The following is an 18,849-nucleotide window of genomic DNA, read 5'->3' on the forward strand; positions in this document are numbered from 1 at the left end:
ATGGGAAGACCATGTCTGTCTGTGGTATCCCTGTTGAAGGACAGTCCTATACAACAAATTAGTGCATTTATCTGCAGGTAAAATAATCACATGCATAAAAGTAAAATAAATTAAAAAAAATTAAATTGGTAAACAGTGTATTATGATTCTTAAAATGTACTAAAGTTGTAACAATTTAATACATTTATTTTCTCAGAATCTATAATATACTATAATTCTTTGTTAATCTCTGAGTCCTCATTGGAATAGTGCTATGATATGTCATTTATTCTTTTGCAAAGCATGTCGAACAACGTACTTAAGAGAATGATAACAGGAAATCTAGCTACAATTCAGATAAGAATACACTGTAATCTATTTTGAAGTGATATGTATGCTAACATTTAACAGTAGAATACTTATCTTTGACATTGCATTTTAGAAAATGAATTTATAGTAGACAATCTTGACATCAAGCTCTGTGAGTTCTGCCATAAGAATATGGATTCTGCATTATGTGATCTGACTGAATTCCAAGAATAGACAAAGCAAACTATTATTAATGAATCTTTGAAAGTAAATCTAACTACACAAAAATAAAAAAAAAGCAACATCTAAGTGTATTTGTCTTTTATAATGGTTCCTTGCTGACCTATAGCAAATGATTCAAAATGGTAGAATGTGAAAAAAAGGAGCTCACGAAATTACCTTTAAAATGTTTCCCAGAACAGTCTAATGTCTGAAAGCATAGATTTTCAAGTTATTGAAAAAATAGAAAAAGCTTTAAGTAAGTAGTCTTTCAAAAATCACCTTCTGGAAGGCAAACTGTAAACCTCAGCCATTTGCTGATGAAATCACAAGTCAATGGACAGCACAGTGTAGAAAAGATAGTGTAAAAGAAGTCATCAGCACTTTAGCCATGAAGATTAAGTGACTGTTATATCAGACAAAGTGAGTGAAAACTACACAGAAATGGCAATATATTGTGTAAATATCCAATCTCAAAACCACAAACAGAATGTGCTATACCAAAAATTGTTAAAGACTTCCTGATATTCATGCTGTTATTGACATTGCTCAAATGTCCATGAATACACTTTAAATATTTATCCAGTTGCCAATCACTGGGGCTCAAGGCTGGTGTAGACCAAAGCAGTGATAAAAGCTTCTTAGAAATTATCACCCGATACTGATATATGAAGTGAGAACAGAGGCATGGATAGAAATGATCAGAGGAAAATTGAAAAACGCAGTTTAGTTTATTTTACGATTATACAAATGATAAAGCAATAATACCCAAATGCTATACATAAACAAAAATGGAACAGTGTTTAACAGAAAAAACCTACAGAAAAAACTCATTTTCTCATTCCACAAATGGTATAAGACTCAGTAGCTATTACCCTATGCAGCAATGCTGTCTCTGTAAACTTTTTTTCTTCCTGCTATATACATTTAAAACACTTGTGCTTTCACTTACACAAAGAAAAGTATTTATTAAAATTGCTACTTAAATGAGAAACACATGACCTGGACCCACAATCTGAAAACCGCAATTTAATTACATTGCTAGCTGAGGACTTTTTTTTTCTTTACTTTTTAGAGAAAGATTTGGACATATTAGTCACTTATTGTCACTCTAGGAAAGAACAACATACAATTAGGTTATAAAGTAGGTCTCTAAAAGCAAATTAGTAACTGAAGTTTCAAAAGAACTTCTTTATTTTAAACTGGTCTTGTTGGTCTCCAGGGCAGTTCACATGGTAGACCCTGAAGATGTTAGTATAACACAAATCTAGTTGTGCACATATTACAGACTCAGTGTGTATACACACAGATACACATATATAACATGGTATATATGCATCACATATGTCTATTTGTACTATGTAGATATATCTATAGCACATATATAATAAAATATCTATTTCTAGGTGGGCTTTATTTGGATTTTTGTTTTATCAAATACAAAACGATTACCCTCATTCAATTTTTAAAACATTTGTGTGTAATAACATTTGATGGGGAAACTTCCAAACCTGTAGAGATAACTAACTATACACAACTTTTCCCATTCCCCTTCCACAATTATAGATAGTCCTTACAATAATCACACAAAACAACTCTTTTTGAACCAAATATCACATAATATGCATTATGACTAACTGCACAACTAGAAATAAATTACTTTTCTTACCCTTCTCTTGCGTAGTAGCTTAGCAACTAGTTGGTATGTACACTACCCTTAGCACTTTTTAAATAAATGTATGTTTGAAAGCATTTATGTAAAATTTTTCATTAACAATTGATATACAGTTCATATGATATACAACACATGAAGACATTAGAATGCCCAGCACCTTCTTTCAGCTATACAAACTTCCACAGTAGTTTTGTCATTCCTGTGGGCTAAATCACAAGATTTGCCCCTGAAAATCTGTTACTGATTTACTTTTATTTCAGCAACTTAGTATTAAATACAGATCAGTCTGAGAAATAATAACGAGAATATTTTCATGGTCTATTCATGTCAATAGCACAACAGCAACCATGTAACCTCAAAGAAAAGAATATTTCACAACCAACTGCCTGAACATTGCCAGGTACATGGTTAAATCATGAAAAGGGAAATGAAAATATTAAAGCTGTGAGCATAAGATACTAAGAAAAATCCAGATACCTCAAGTATACACTTATAATTTGATGTTGTTATCATTTCACATGCAGCTTGCTGGTTAAATCTCAGCTCTTTCTTCATTCTCATGAGTAGTTTCAATTGTCCCCTTGCCTTCTTCCTTAAGAAGGCCACAGTAGGTGTTGAAGTGGGAGGGCAAATGAAAAGGTGACATTAGGAATGAAATGCTATCACAATATTTGCCCTTTATTCAATAATAAGTATCTTTAATTGAATTCATTCTTACATATTGCAAGTTCCCTGAGATGAACAAAAGTTAGTTTCTCTCAAATCTGAGCCCTTTTGATGTGGAACATTTTCATAGCTGGGCAAACATTTAGATAACATAAAGCAGAAGGTAAAAAAAAAATCAACGTGAAGAAGCTAAAAGGCACTACCCAATGCATCTAAGAATAAGCATCAATGCACACAAAAGGGAATGGCTGTGGTGTGCTTACTATGGCCTTAATGTTTCTTAAATATGTTTGTTGAAAATGTAGTAAAAATGGTAAGATATCTTGCTAATGCTTTTAAAGACTTATTCTGAATAAGAGCCAAGTTAGTATTAATTTATAAGAATTTACTAGTGACCTCTAGATATCTATTAAATCCACGTCAAATATTGCTGGAATAACTTAATGCATATAGTTCAAACTAAGATTTCATAAATCTCCTACTTTTCATTTGTTAAGTGAATCATACCTTCAATGTGACATTCATGTAGCATGTATCTAACTCTAAAATTTTTGAATAGATAAGAAATTTAATGACAAAGTATATTGAGTTTATTTATTTTTAACACAAATCTCTCCTGTGTATTCTACTTTGCTTTCTTGTAGATGTATGAATACTCGGAAAATGAACCCTTGAACCTAACATTATATTGTATTTTAAAAATAATACCAAATACTATTAAAAATATTGGGAGTTGTACTACTGTGACTATCCTTTCCCATAACATGAATACATATATCACATATATATGAATATCTTCCCCATGCTCTTTACTCACTTTTCAGAGTGCCCTCCCTATAAAAAAAACAAAGTGTACATATTCCTCATGCTGTTTCTGCTTTCCTCAGATTATCTTCCCCAGAAAGAATAACTCATGTAAGTTGTTTCAGGCCAAAGAAGAAGTGAGAATACAATGCTTCTGCTTTTAAAAGAAACAGAAAGCTGGCCTCCCAGGCAATTTTGTTGCATATTCAATTGTTTCAAATCACTCACTGAAGAACTTCATGTTTCTTTTTGATAAAATCAGTCACAGTGTAACTATATTTAAGTGCAGAAATATACTGGTCAGTTGAGCTCATTTAAATGCAAAATGCTGGTATATGTTGTCATTGTGCAAACTGCTTCAAATTCGTCATTGTGACGAAAACAGGGCTCTATTAATCATGATATTTCTGTACTGAGAAATGTTAAAATGATCTAAAAAGCATGATAATCTTGTATTTCAGTAACAATGAGGATATTAAAGATATAGAAGTCACATTTCAACAATGTCAATCCAACATTTATTTTAAAGGGCAAGATGTTTTCACAAAATTATTATGACATGTCAATGGTATAAAATAAAGATAAAGTTTGAGTTTGGAAATTTTAAAATATTTATAAACAAGTTTCATCCACATTAACAGTGTATCAATGTGTTCATGTTAATAATGTATTATTTTCCTGAAAGGAGAAGGGTTTGTTGTGTGGGAATATGATATACATATATGATATATCATATATATAATATGATATATATATATATATATATATAATCTTTGGTACCAAGAGTGCAATTTTTTCTGCCCATTTTTCCATCTCAGAAGACACAACATATCTCTCTTTTACAATGTTTCACTGTTATTGAGTGGCATATTTTGACTGGTACCTTCTACACCATTGAAAATAATCTAGAGGTTTAGAATTGTGCAAAATCAATTTGAAAAATATAAGAACTTTAGAAAGGATTATTTGGTGGTTATTTTTCTCATTCATATGCATTTCCTATCTCTGCATCTTAGATAGAATTTCTAAGCACCCCATTCCCAAACCAAAAGAAACTTCAAAAGATAAACAAAAAACATAAACATGATCAGACTCAGTGTCCTGACTGAAGGCATTAACTCCAGTTGTTTAATCTCATGGATTTCACTGCTCAAACTGTTTCCATCTTGATTTCTGCTGACAAGGATGGTTTAATTTCCCAAGGTCTGAGATGTGCTCCTGGGTTCCTCTTCCAATGTGCTTGGCATTGCAGTGGCAGCCCTACAGTGATGAACATATTTGCTTTGCTAATTAATGATGAGTACACTGTTGGATCTTGTAAACACTACTGATAATACATTCAAACTGTATTCTTAGTGGAAGTGGCACTTACTAGGACCCTTGAAGTCAAAGTATTTAATTGTTAGAGCACTTTGCAGGTATTTCATCAGCTGGTGGTAGATTTCACATAGACTTCCTATTTCAGCCTTTAGTCAGTTGGTGGATGCTGAAACCCAGCCTTGTTTTGGATCCTATTTCCAAATCTTCAGAAGCATCTTTAGAAAAAAAGTTCATGTTCAGTGTGTATGTTTTAAAATGTGCTTTATTGCTTCATACACTTTCCTGTTGTCAGTTTTAGAGCTCCCCTATTGTGTAGCACATTTAAAGTTTTGAATTCTAATGGCATTCTGTGAGGACTTGCATTGGAAAAGTATCTATATTTTAAGTCATCATAGTAATGATATTTGACAGCCTTTCCATTCAAATCTTTAGGGAATGGCCAGAATCCATACAGGTGAATTTCATCACAGAATCTGGTGGCGAGTGTGTACATGAGAAGACCTGTGCTGGGTCTTTTGATGGGAACTTTGTTGGTCAGCCAGTAACTAGAAGAAATAAAACAGAAGAGAATTTAGAGTAATATACAATATAGCCTACAGAAAATATGTTATGTGGGAAACACAGGTATCTCTATAAATATTTTCAGTCTGGCTAAAAAAATAAAAGAGAATGAGTATCTTGAAAAATTTACAGTTTTATGTCTTCTTTCCTGTTTATTTTTTTACTTATGCCTATAAGTATTTCTTACTTACGCCTATACGTATTTATTTTCTTACTTATGACATAAAAATCAGACTGAAAGTATAGGTTAATTTTGTTCTGTAATCTGTGATTTAAAATGAATTAGGAGCAGAAAGGAGAGAGAGAGAAAGAAAGAGAGAGTGAGTGAGGCCAGAGAGAGAGAGAGAGGCCCTCAAGGAACACTCCTCAGGATTGACCTCTGGCCTCCACATGCAGGACACACACAAAACCACCTCCCATATACATGCAAAGAACCAAATGAGGCGCTGGAGAGATCTCACAGTAGTTAAAAGTACTGGCTGCTCTTGCAGAGGACCTATTCCTAGCACACAAATGGCAGCCAACAACCATCTGTAAGTACAATTCCACGGGATCCAATGCCCTCTTCTGACCTCTGGGAATTGCAAAATACAGGTATACTCACATGCATGCAGGCAATACACAAATACACAAAAAATAAAAATAGTAAATAAAATATTTTAAAAATGAGCCAAATGAATGCTTTAATTACAGTATGACAACTGACTTTTTCAAATCCAATCATAAAAAACACAGCTGTAAAAATCATCTTTTACTGAAGAATATTTAAAATATTATCTCCATAAGCAGAACAATAACAAAACAATTGAAAAATAATTTCAGAATAATTAATGAATAGTTCACTTCTAATGCAGTTTGACTTACTTTCATTGCTTGACTTGTGTTCCTCAACAATTCCACACTTGTGCAGTGCGATCTGTTTACTTTCAGCTGCCTGCTCTCATCTCCCACTCACCCCTGTCATCCACTCCTCCTCCTTACAGCTCCCTTTCCCACACTCATGTCTTTGTATTTTGTTGTTTTTGTGACCACTGATTTAAACCAGAATCATCTATGAGGGCAGGGAATCTTTTAAACAGATAAAATGTATATTCATCCTAATAAATATTTCATAATAATTCATTTAAAATAGCAATAAAATACTTCAAAATATTCAGATCCATTATGGTTGTCAAACTTGGTTGGCTGAAAGCATGAAAACCTGACGTTAATTGTCACATTTACAGAGAAGGGAGTTTCCAATGCTTCTTGGCCTATTCATTTTCTTAATGGCAATGGTCTCATATGACAACAGCTAAAAGGGGAAGAGTGAATTTCCTCTTAGCTTAAAACTTGTTTTACTATAAGTAGAATATTCTTAATATAGCTTTTTAAAAATTTTGTTTTCACTATTGTCTCAAACATCTGGAAATATGTTCCTGCCATTGAAAACTAAAAGGATCATGTTATAGCTTGTCATTGCTTTAATATGATACTTTCCAATTTTGTAACAGTATTCATTATTTCTATTTTCAAAAAAATTTAATGAAATTTTCCAAAGCAGGTCAAATATAGTTTCAATACTGACAATTTCAAAAGCCAAACTAACTTAAGTGGGATTTTACTTCAACTATTTATAGAAATAGTGTGCTTTCAAACCTGACCCAAAACAGGCAAAATAGTCAGTGTGGTTCTTTACATGTTTCCACTTTTCCTTCTTTATCCCAGCTATTATTGTGATGGCTTATCATCCCATCAACTTGACAGTATTGGAAATTCCCTAGGAGATGAATAGTGTTCTCTAAGGTTTGTCTGTGAGGACCTTTCTGGAGGGGATTACCTAAGTGAGAAAACTTCACACTGATGCTGGGTATCTCTATCTCATGGACTGGAGGCCTGGACAGAATAAAAGGAGAAGGAAGAAATCAGCAGAGCACTATCCGTGCCTTCTCTGTTTCTTGGCACAGCATGTCATGAACTGTCCTGCCATATCCTCCCTACCATGATGGACTGTCACCCATAAAACATAAGCCAAACAAATCTTTCCTTCCTTAACTTGTTCTTAAGTATTTTTTGTCACAGTAACAGTAAAGGTCATTAATACAATTAATCTTATGCTTTCTTTTCTGGTACTAGGGTCAAACCTGGGGCCTTTCATGTTCTAGGAAGACATTTTAGTTCAATGCCTCATCTCTATAGATAAGATTTTTAACTAATTTTCAAAGAATACTATCTGAAATTTCCTATAATCAAAACATAGATGACCCAGTACAATTCATAGCCTATATGTTCTAAACTCATCAAAAGTGGTAGTAATACCCTGTTAAATTTTAATTTGAAGAACTTGAGGTGCCTAAAGTGAAACATCTCTGTGCTTTTAGAAAGTTGGTTTTCATAACATAATTTATTTATTTATTATAGAGAAGTTTGTTGGTATGATATGAGTATAGTCACAAATGTCAGATAATATACCAGTTAGTAAAACATTTACTTGTTAACAATTAAGTTAAACTAAGCAAATTGAAAGTCGGTCGAAGTAATGAGGCTGTATATCTATCAGGAGCTGGCAGTTAATTGAGAGTTATTTGGCAGTATCAAAAATTATGCTGAAGTTTTTCTATTAATTCAGAGACCAACAATTGCCTAACATGAGGATAAGAGACTGAAGAATCCTTATATTGCATAATAGGACACCTATATCAAAATTCTACCTCCCAAGTCTCAGGAATCATATGTTAAAGATGGGTTAGAAGCTCTGTAAGAGCCAGAAGTGATGGATAACCACAAAGAAACAAAGATTTCCAGACAGCTTAGTAATTACTCAAATGAACTCACAGCAATGATGACAGCATGTACAAGTCCCACATAAACTCATGCCAGACAAAATTCCAGCATAAACATGGGGAAATGAGTAAGAAGTCCCAACTCTAGCTGAGGAACTACTGTCAACTGATAGCTTTTGGGAAAGAGTCAGTTATTAATGGTGTAATGCTGAATAGCTAAATCAGGTTCCAGTGAATGTACCCATAGCAAAGGGCACTTGGAGACAGAAATTTGACTTGATAGGCCTTAATAAATATGACAGTGCTTGAAATTCATTGGTGGATATTAAGGAAGGGGTACAGATAGGGGAGAGTGTCTAAATCTGATTAAAATACATTGTATGAAATTCCCCAAAATTCAGTTAAAATGAAAAAAAAAGTTTTTCTAACATGAGAAAAATGTTGCCAGGGAGAAATAATATAGTGCTTTATTACTGTATGAAACTTTGAGGTCTTATCAAATAAATGCTTTCTATTTCCTAATTCTGAAGCAATTTCTCAAAGTTCATCTAACTATGACTGGATGTAAGCATATGCCAAAACAACTCTGTAACACACATGAATTGTTAATTGCAATGCCAGCAAGAAATGCTGACGGCAAAATTATTTACTTTAAAGCTTCAAACTAGAGTCAGAGATATAAAAACATGGAAACTTTTTTGAGTCAATAGTATCTTAATGAGACAGCAAAAATAAAGTCATTGACATAGTGTTGAAGGATCTTGAAAATATATTGTATTTGAAAATATAGAGGCTTTGGAAACTTGTAATCTGGCTTCAGATAAATAAATCTATGAAATTAACAGATAAATTTAGCTTTAGTAGTGCTAACAGAAGCAGTGACTTTCTTTAATGAGGGCTGTCATACATCAGGTTGAATAATTTCAGAGAAAAACTAAGTTGCTTCTTGTCCAGTCATGTTTATAAAAAGAACACAAAGGAAAACATATTTACAGCTTTCTGAGAAAACAGCATTGGAAAGTAGTTTTCAATAAATGACATGAAGATGCAGCATAAATTTACAAAGAATTTAAAGCAAGTCAAGAATGAATGGTTCTGTAATATCTTTCTATGAAATAATAAAAAACCCAAATTGTAGGAATGACTTTTATTAATGAACATACTCTAGACTAATGACTTCTAATTAGTCCCATAAAAACTATGCCTTTGGGCCTGATGACCAGAGTATCTCCATGATAATCTCAGTTTGGTATTTGACCCACAAAGATAGTGAATGAATGTGAGCATGCATGAGAATTAACACATCCAAGCACTGCAAGCAGTGTACCCACCCATTGGACACAGTGGAAGTTGCAGGTTGGGAAGGACTCCTTGACCACGGATGAGTGAGAAAAGACTATATTTTCTGTGAGGATTAAGGGTGGAGCCAAACTTGAACTTGTACTTCTCCAATGAAGCTAGAGAAATAATTTTGAAGTGTCCTGAGTGGGGGTTCACAGTGGGTGTAATAGAGTTCCAGAGGCAGTTCCATTAGCACAGGGTGAGGACACAGACAGCTCCATCTGCACAAGTTGAGGTAACAAGAGAGATCCATCAGAACCAGGATGGTTCTGGGACAGATGGTTCTAATAGACAGCTAGGGGAACTTGTGTCATCCAAGTTTGACCCCACTCTTAACAACTTAAGAGTCAGTCTATTTGTTCAGGTGATTATGATGTTGACATAATAATAAATGCCACACAAAGAATATATTATAGGCTAGTCTAAATTATTGAGATTCGTTATGGTATTTATTTTCGCTGAGTTTTTTTTTTTGTGTTTAATATAACATATATTAGTCAAATTTAGACCTCCTCACCATTCCCCACCCCTCGCCTTCCCCCACGACATTTGTTAAGTTTTATCTGGTCAAGCACTTGTACCCAGATGTCCCTCGCTGCAAGTTCATCCACTGGGGTCTAGTCAAGCCCATCTAGAATCATTCCCTTAAAGAAAATCTTCCCTCTTTACCCCACAGTAATCATCTACTAATAGTTCCTTGACTAGGACTGGGGACTGCTGCCCATTTCCCCTGTTCTAGGCTAGGCATTTGTCTGATTGAGTTGTTATGGGTCTTGAGATTCATTATTTTATCAAAAACAAATTCCACAACTGAAAAGAGGAATGGATATTCTTCTTTAATTCTATTTGCATAATCAGCTAAATAATATCTGTCAACTTGAAAGCCACATCCCTAAGTACAGTTTGAAAAATCATGCCTAAATCTATCTACTAATATAATGTGTTGACATCTGCAAACTACTTCCTTCTTACCTCCCTGCCCCCTACCTCTCCTCTTTCTTCCCTTTTGCTTTAATGTTATAATGGTCTCTGCTTACTGCAAAACATATTTGCTTAGAATATTAAATATAAATTATAAATTATATCAAATTTGAAAACTGTGATAACCCACATAGAGCTCACTACTCTAGGCATGAAAGATCATTTCTTGATAACCATGATGTCTTATTACTCTTACTCCAACATAACCCAAGTTCCCCAAAAGTTTAAGATTTGTAATGATTTTACATGCAAAATTAGTATGCTCCAGAAAGCCACACTTATAGTCATAAGACATAGGTTGACATATATATTAGTTCCTGAGGCATTTGTGATAAAATTCTATTAGTCCTTGAAATCTACCTCACAGTTTTTTTGGACCTTTGGTTATATTATTTCACATAGCACATTGTCACAATGATGCAAAACAGGTGGTAAATGTGAATAATACAGAGCTTGGCTCCGTGTAAATGGTACTTGTTGGCTGACAATGTGTCACAAGACAAGCTATTTTCAATCCTATTTACAAATACCATTTTCTCTTGGAAATTATATCTCAGAATTACATGTTGGCTAAATAACTGTGATCATATCATTTCACTTGAACGGACATGTTTCCTTAGCTTTGTTTATAAAATTAAACTGTAACTTAAAGTAGTCCTTCCATGAAACTTTGTGAAACGTTCACTATGCTTCAACTTAAACATTTGTTCCTTCACCTAGTTTTGAAGAATATGTTACATGTCAAAGAACATGTTTAATAATTTTCATTTTTAAAATTTATTTTCAATTCATTTCTTTTTATTTTATGTGAATGAATGTTTTTGTCTAAATGTATAGAAGTGCACAACATGGGTGGAAACTCACGGAGGCCAGAAAAGGGTGTCTGGAATTGGAGTAAAGGACAGTTATTGACAGCCACATGAGTGCCTGGAATAGAACCCAGGTCCTCCTCAAGAGCAACCAGTGTTCTAAGTACTGAGCTATTACTCTGGGCTCATTTCCTTTTATTTTTTAAAAAGGTAGTCCTTTAGATTTTATCTGATCATTAAAGCACATAGTATTCACCTGAGATCAAACTATCTGATTTTAAATAATGACAATTTTCAAGGACTGGAGAGATGTCTCAGCAGTTAAGAGCACTGACTGCTCTTCTAGAGGACCTGAGTTTGGTTCCCAGAACTCACATGACAGCAAACAACCCTCTGTAACTAGAGTTCCATGGGCTCTGATGCCCTCTTCTGATCTTTGCAGACACTACACAACCTAGGTGCACTTACATACATGTAGGTAATACAATCATACACAAAAAATAAAATAAAAATAATAAAGAAAATATAAAAAGATAAGAATGACAATTTTCAGAGAAAAAATTAAAGTATGCTATATTCAATCATACCATTTAATGTTTAACTTTGACATATTGGCCTGTGAATAACATTATTTTGAATTTATATTTAAATAAAGAGTTCTGTATTTAAATGTGCTATAATAATAATTTTTCTCTAAGATATTACTCCAAAATCAACTGCAATCTTTTGAAGACAAATTTGAATACAGAGGAAGAACTGATACTATGACAATTGAAGTTTAATGTTATAGTGTAAGCAAATTTTCTATGTATGAACCATCTATCTGTAACAGATGAGGAAACACAGTGCCTCTTCCTATGTTTAGTTCAGAGGAATTCCTTCGGTCTCTCTCTTATTTGCATAAAGCTGTCATGGTAAGTAACATGGCTCTTGATTCTAGCACACATGCAGTAATTTGATGGTATCAAATATTAACTCTCTATAGTTCATCGCCACAACAGATGTCTGTGGTATGTGCCACACAGAGAAAGCTAATACATACCATCATGATGATGGTTCCTTTCCCTTCAAGAATCACAGCATGGGGATATAAATAGCCTTACTTTGATAGTTTATCCTCCATAGTTGTCAATGCATCAGTGTACATAAGGAGCTTATATGATCAACTATACAATAATAAAATCAATCATTCTTGGGTATACTGAAATTAGGCTTCTTTGTTGTTTCTACTAAACTATTAAAATAATCTCTTCCTTGTTTTTCTAATTCTACACCATACTATGCAATATGCATTTATTTTCTAAGTCCATAAATTTGGTATCATTTTATAATTATTTGGGTAAATTTCATAATAACTTTTAGGATTATGAGATGGCTTGTGGGGCCACAACAAGTAGAGTTGAGAATAAATTCCTTAATGAAAAGAAATGGAAATTCCATCATCATATCACCAAGAGCAATTACATTTAGCACAAATTAATTCATACATTATACCAGAGAAACAAGAAGGCATAAATCTTATACTTGCATGACTTGGGAAGCTAAGAATAAACCTCATGTAAGAACATAAGCAATTTATTAAGAGGCACCAAAATAATTTATTGAGTTTATAAAGGAACATATATTGGGCTAATTTCTCTGCACAGAATTTTCTAAAATTTCATTTTTCAGTACAAGCTTATAGAGAGTTGTTATTGCACAGAAGCAGAAGCAGTCATGGAGCTTTGGAGTATAAGGAAGTTTGAACAAACAGTTTAAAGCTCCTAAAACTATATGTGATAGAACCAAAATTTCCTATGCATTTGTGATGATTCAGTTTTAGATAACAAGGACTTGGGGTTGGAGAGATGGCTCAGAGGTAAGGAGCACTGACTGTTCTTGCAGAGGACCTGGCTTTGATACCCAGAACCCACATGGTGGCTATGAACTGTCCTTAACTCCAGTTCCAGGGGAATCTGAAGTTTTCTTCTGACTTCCATGGCACTACACGACACAGGTGCACTCACATACATTCAGGCAATACTCTCATACACACACAGAAAATAAAAATAATAAAATATTATTAAAAATTTAAGTAACAAGGACTTGAACTTATCTTCACTTGCAATAGAATTTATTGGGTGGAAAAATGAAGAAGTAAATGCTATTTCAGGCCAATGTCAGCAGTGCTGTGGTTTATGCCTGGGGCTTTTGTAACTTTTATTTCAAAGGTAAATAGGACCCATTTTCCCCAGTGTAATCTTTCCAATGGTTTTGAAGTCAGAAGATGATTTTCTGGTTTTAATATGCTATTTATTTAACCACATTGCAAATGCCAAAAAGCACTGACATTGTATCAAAGGGTAAAGACTTCCCAGCAGATTTGAATAATGCTTCTTAAAATATTTTTGAATTCTCATTAAAATGAAAGGACAAATTTGTAACCTCAAGAGGTCATTTACCAGTATGATTTTCTATGTGTCCTTTCCTTTCAAGCTCATTATTAAACAGAGAAAATAGAAAATAGAAAACTTTTTTTTGTATGTGGATGCTCTTCACATAATACAGAAAATATGTTAACAAACTTCAGAGGCTTAATTCATCACAAGCTTGAGGTGCTCATGGAACAAGGAAGAGAGTGAGGATATTACTTTAGGCTCAGTAATCTCTGCCTACTGTTGTGTAGAATAGATTACAATAATAACTCTGTAAAATATATATATTTTGTTTGATGTCTACTATATGAAAGTTTTTATTCTTTGAATTTTGCCTCTCTTCCTTTTGTGATTGAGTACATTATTTGTTTGATTTTAGATACCTTTAGGAAGTTCTAGATCAGTGATTACTATGTTTCACATTTTATTAGTGAACTATAACTCTATTATATTAGAAATATTATTTCATACCCAGAGTTTCAAACTACTACATGAAGTTCATAATCTGATGATGAATATTATAGTGTATAAGAGAGTCTCTAGAGGGTGAATTTCTGACTCCAGAAGAAAAATAATCTGCTTAATTTTTCTGTGAACAAGTTCACTATTCATATCCTGGTAAGGTTTTAAGAGCAGACACCAGGTAGGGAAAGAATAGCTGTTGATCCATAATACATGTTAGTATCTATGGTGAAAATATTCTCTACACAGATATTCAGGCTAACAGTCTGACATCAGTGAAAACCTAATTAGGAAGAGATGATATAGTCAGTTCTGGCAAGCCAGTACCTGTATATATTTGATGTACAAGAGAGAGAGAAAGAGACAAATATTTCTTCAGGCCTACAGTACTGCTAATATGGACAAGAAAATTATTAAATAAACATTTCTTGGCAAAGTTCTCTGCATTCATTATTTAATCACTTGTCAAGAAAGAAAATGTGTGAAGAGTGCAGGTTCTTACTGATGGCAAATGTAACATTAGCCTCAAATACAAATGGAAAGAGGCAACGATGCTTCTGAAAGATCTCATGATATTTATTACAATGATAACTGCAAAGTAGGTGTTGATATATATGTACTTAACTTATTACTGGTAGTATTTTAGAAATTTTCAATGTTAATGAATTGGAACCAGTTCATGATTAGGCAGCCACAATGCTCAATAGAAGGAAAGACTGGCACCATGGATTCTGGGTTTACTAGAGCTTTAACTAATTATGTAATCTTGAGGAAATCATTTAAGTACATTCAGGTTCAGTTTACTCAGGAATAATATGAGTATTTTGAGTCACAAGTAATTTGAATTCTGACTAAGGTACATTAGAAGTCATCCAACCATAAAAGTAGTTTAATGCATGTTTTGTTTATTACTGACTATTCATTCATTTTTGTCTGATGTAATATGTAATATTTCTCTTCATTCACATTGCAGCAGTGTTTCTGAATTCATTTTAACTGAAGACTTTAACATAAGGTTTCCACAGTTTTGTATGACTAACGAATGACTAAAAGGTAAAAAAATCCTTTTGACTTACAAATTTTTTAATGAAATCATGATTGATTACTTGAAATTTTCAAAATGATTGATTTTAAATTCAGAGACAAAGGTGGTAGAAAATATGTGTCATAGGAAAACAGAAAAATGCTAAGAAGTAAGAGAAGCTAAACAAAAATAAACTGAAGGCTTCCTATTGACTATTTCACATCAGAATTATAAAGTGAATTAACATGAATTTCCACAAAAGTACATGAATCAGATCATTAGCTTTTGTCTAGACAGATTTTAGTAAAGATTTTTTTTAAACATAATGTATAGATACTAAATGTATTTAAGAAAATATCTTATAGGACTTCTCAAATATAATTATTGAAAATTGAAAAGAGTAATGGAATCTACATTAAAATTCAAAATTAAATGCATATCATATCACATCACAAATTCTGGCACCCCTTTAACTCAGTTTTTGTGTTACAGAGAGAAAACTGAAGCTTAGTATTGAAGCTGTTGATGAGCAAGTGGTTACAAAGAGTGAAATCCTGGACACAGAAGAGACTGTTACTTGAAGCATGACTAGTAAGATAAATAAAGTTAATGATGAAGTTTTTTTTTGATAACATTTATGAGATCAAATCAGTTTTTAAAAATATTTTTACATTTTGTTTATTTTTAATGTTTTGCCAGAATGCAGTGCCCAAGGAAGCCAGAAGAGGGCACTGTATTCGCTATAGATGGAGTTATAGAGGGTTGTTTGCTGTCATGTGGATGCTGGGAATCCAGTCCAGGTCCTCAGTTAGAGCAGCTGGTGTTTTTAATCACTGAGCATCTCTCTAGTCCCCAGATCAGTTTTAATAAATAAAAACTGTGATAGTCTTTCAGTTTCTTAGCAAGACTGATAGGAATCAGTGCAATCATTTGTCTTAGGGCATAGAAACATAGAAAAGAAAAAAAAAAAAGGAGGTGGAGTTGTTAAGCCACTCAAAAGTTTAGTAGCAATAGATTAGGCAATGGAAGAGGATGAAGAAGACCTGCCAGAAGTGCTTATCCATGCAATTTTTTTTTCCAATAACAGTACAAGGAGCCACTTAGAAACTATGCTTACATGCTTACAGCCATCAAATACAGGCTTTCTCAACAGCATTCGATTTTACTATGAAAACAAATTAACAAAACTAAAACAAAAACCTCAAACCTCTTTTAAAGGTCCAATGATCTCATTTGGATTGCATTTGGACTGTTTACAAATGAATGAGCACAGTTTACATCAATAAGTCAGGTTACGTTAGCTCCCATACAGGAGTATGGCTGCTAAAAGTTGAAAAAGGGCTAACAAAAGTAGTCTATAATCCATTCTGTAATGCAAAATTACTACTAGCAAAGTACAGACTTAGATGAGTATCAGACTTACTAAAACGAAGAGGAAGAATGAAATCAGGATTGGCACAATAACTTGCTAAGTTCTTTAATGTTTTTCTGGCTATTAGCAAGCCAGTCACCATTGGAAGTTTAATGTAGACATAATTCTCTATTTTAGGTTTGTCATAAAGGATCAGAAGAGGGAAGCAATGCTTACATAGACAATTGTGTTGTCCTTTGCAAAATTTTATTTCTCAATAAAGCACTTTCCATGGATATATGAATGGAGAATAGGCTTTCGGCTGAGGGAAACCCCATGAAGGAATAATTATGTGGCAATGCCAGGAAAAAAAATCCCATGAAGGAATCATTAAGTGACATCCAGGATATATTGGGAAGATTCCTGTTACTGGGGTTGTCACTGATGAACATCACACTCCACAGTATAAATTAAGGGATTACTTAATGGCATTTCACACTGAACTTTTTACAGGCTTTAAGACAGTATGTAATATTTTTTGTTATCTTGCTTGTTAATAAAAATATTTTCTACTCCTCACATGCAAGACTCTATTGCTGAAATGGCAGTATAATAGCATCAATGTAATTTTTCTGCTTTACTCATTTTTAGGTGGAGCCACTCAATTTACAAACTACATTTATGAGTTCTGAATAGTAAAATAATTTGTATAGGAATTTTTTTAAAAATTAATTTTCTTGTGAAGAAAGAAAAAAAGGTCAAGTGAAAAGATAATTTCATTATGACATATGCCATTATTTTCTATGGAGAACTACAAAGATGAAAATAATACTATAAAACAAGACACTTGCATTTATTTATTTTTAATCTCATACCAGTCAGATAAAATGAATTGTTGAATGAAAAAAGGAGAGCCCTTTCGTCACAACTTGCATAGAATTTTAAAGAAGCATAGACCCACTTTTATTGATTTTTTTGTATTGTATGTGAATGAGTGTTTTATTTGCATGTATGTAAGTGAACTTGTGCATGCAATGACCATGGAAGACAGAAGTGAGTGTAAGGATCCCTGGAACTGGAGTTATAGAGGGTTGTTTTCTGCCATGTGGGTTCTGGGAACCAAAACCAGGTCCTCTGGAAGAGCTAAAACTAGTGCTCTTAACTGTTGAGACATCTCTCTAGTCCCATAAACATAATTTTAAAAGCTCAAACACTAAAACTTTTTTTAATATTTACTTTAAAAACGTAAATCACGTGTATTCTTGTGTATCTGTGTGGATGTGGATGTGCACATGAATGAAGGTGCCAAAGCACGTCAGATTGTACATCTGATGAAGAATAAAATGAAAAAGAGAAAAAGCTCACAAAGTAGGAAACATCAATAAACCACACATCTGGTAAGGAAGCTGTATCTACAGTACAAAAATAGCATTTACAACTCAATAATCAAATGAAAACCATCCTAAAAAAACAAAAGAATAAGATCTAAACGTAATTTTCAGTGGAAGGTTTACAAATGGCCCATATGTACATGAAAATATTCCACTTCCTCAGTCATCAGGAAAATGCTAGTGGAAATCAAAATGAGATATTATTTCAAATCAAATAGAGTTGTAATAAAAAATGAAGAATTAATGAAGATCTAACCAAAACACTACCCTCATGCACTGTTAGAAAAATAAAATGGTGAAGTTCCTTTGGAATGTAGTTTCAGTTTCTGAAAAGGTTAAACATGTAGATACTAGACCAGAAAATAAGTGCACTACAAAGTATATGCTTACAGAAATTCTATCCTTAACCAATGTTGGACTTCTCTGATGCCTCTTTTCAAGCAAGTCACAACATTTAGTTCCATGTCTGTCCTTACAGAAGCGAGTTTCAGCATACATCTTGCCAAAGCAGGAGAGTATGAATCTACCTACCCATGTCTCACCATAGTAATTTTTCCTTCTTCAATTTTCTCTTAGGTACGAATCCAAACTTCTCCTTGCTATAATCAGAAGTGAACTCGGATACATACGAATCCATTTTTCATCTATTTTTAAATGTACAGCATAAAATCACGTTCCTTCTCATTTCATTTTTTTCCTTCCTTCCCTTCCCTTCCCTTCCTTCCTTCCTTCCTTCCTTCCTTCCTTCCTTCCTTCCTTCCTTCCTTCCTTCCTTCCTTCC

At 33.3% G+C, this 18,849-nt stretch overlaps 1 protein-coding gene across 1 annotated transcript in view; it reads right to left on the reverse strand.

Annotated features, from left to right (window-relative positions):
• Positions 1-4,436: 4,436 nt before the first annotated feature.
• St8sia4 (ST8 alpha-N-acetyl-neuraminide alpha-2,8-sialyltransferase 4) overlaps positions 4,437-18,849 on the reverse strand; it is a 92,786-nt gene continuing 78,373 nt past the window's right edge. The window contains exon 5 of the mRNA XM_008834599.3: positions 4,437-5,517. Within this exon, the coding sequence (XP_008832821.1) occupies positions 5,235-5,517 (283 nt within the window). The 3' untranslated portion in view covers positions 4,437-5,234. The remainder of the gene's footprint in view (positions 5,518-18,849) is intronic.

The sequence above is a fragment of the Nannospalax galili genome, unplaced genomic scaffold (genome assembly GCF_000622305.1).
Source record: "Nannospalax galili isolate Female #2095 unplaced genomic scaffold, S.galili_v1.0 scaffold16, whole genome shotgun sequence".
Taxonomy (NCBI): Eukaryota; Metazoa; Chordata; class Mammalia; order Rodentia; family Spalacidae; genus Nannospalax; species Nannospalax galili.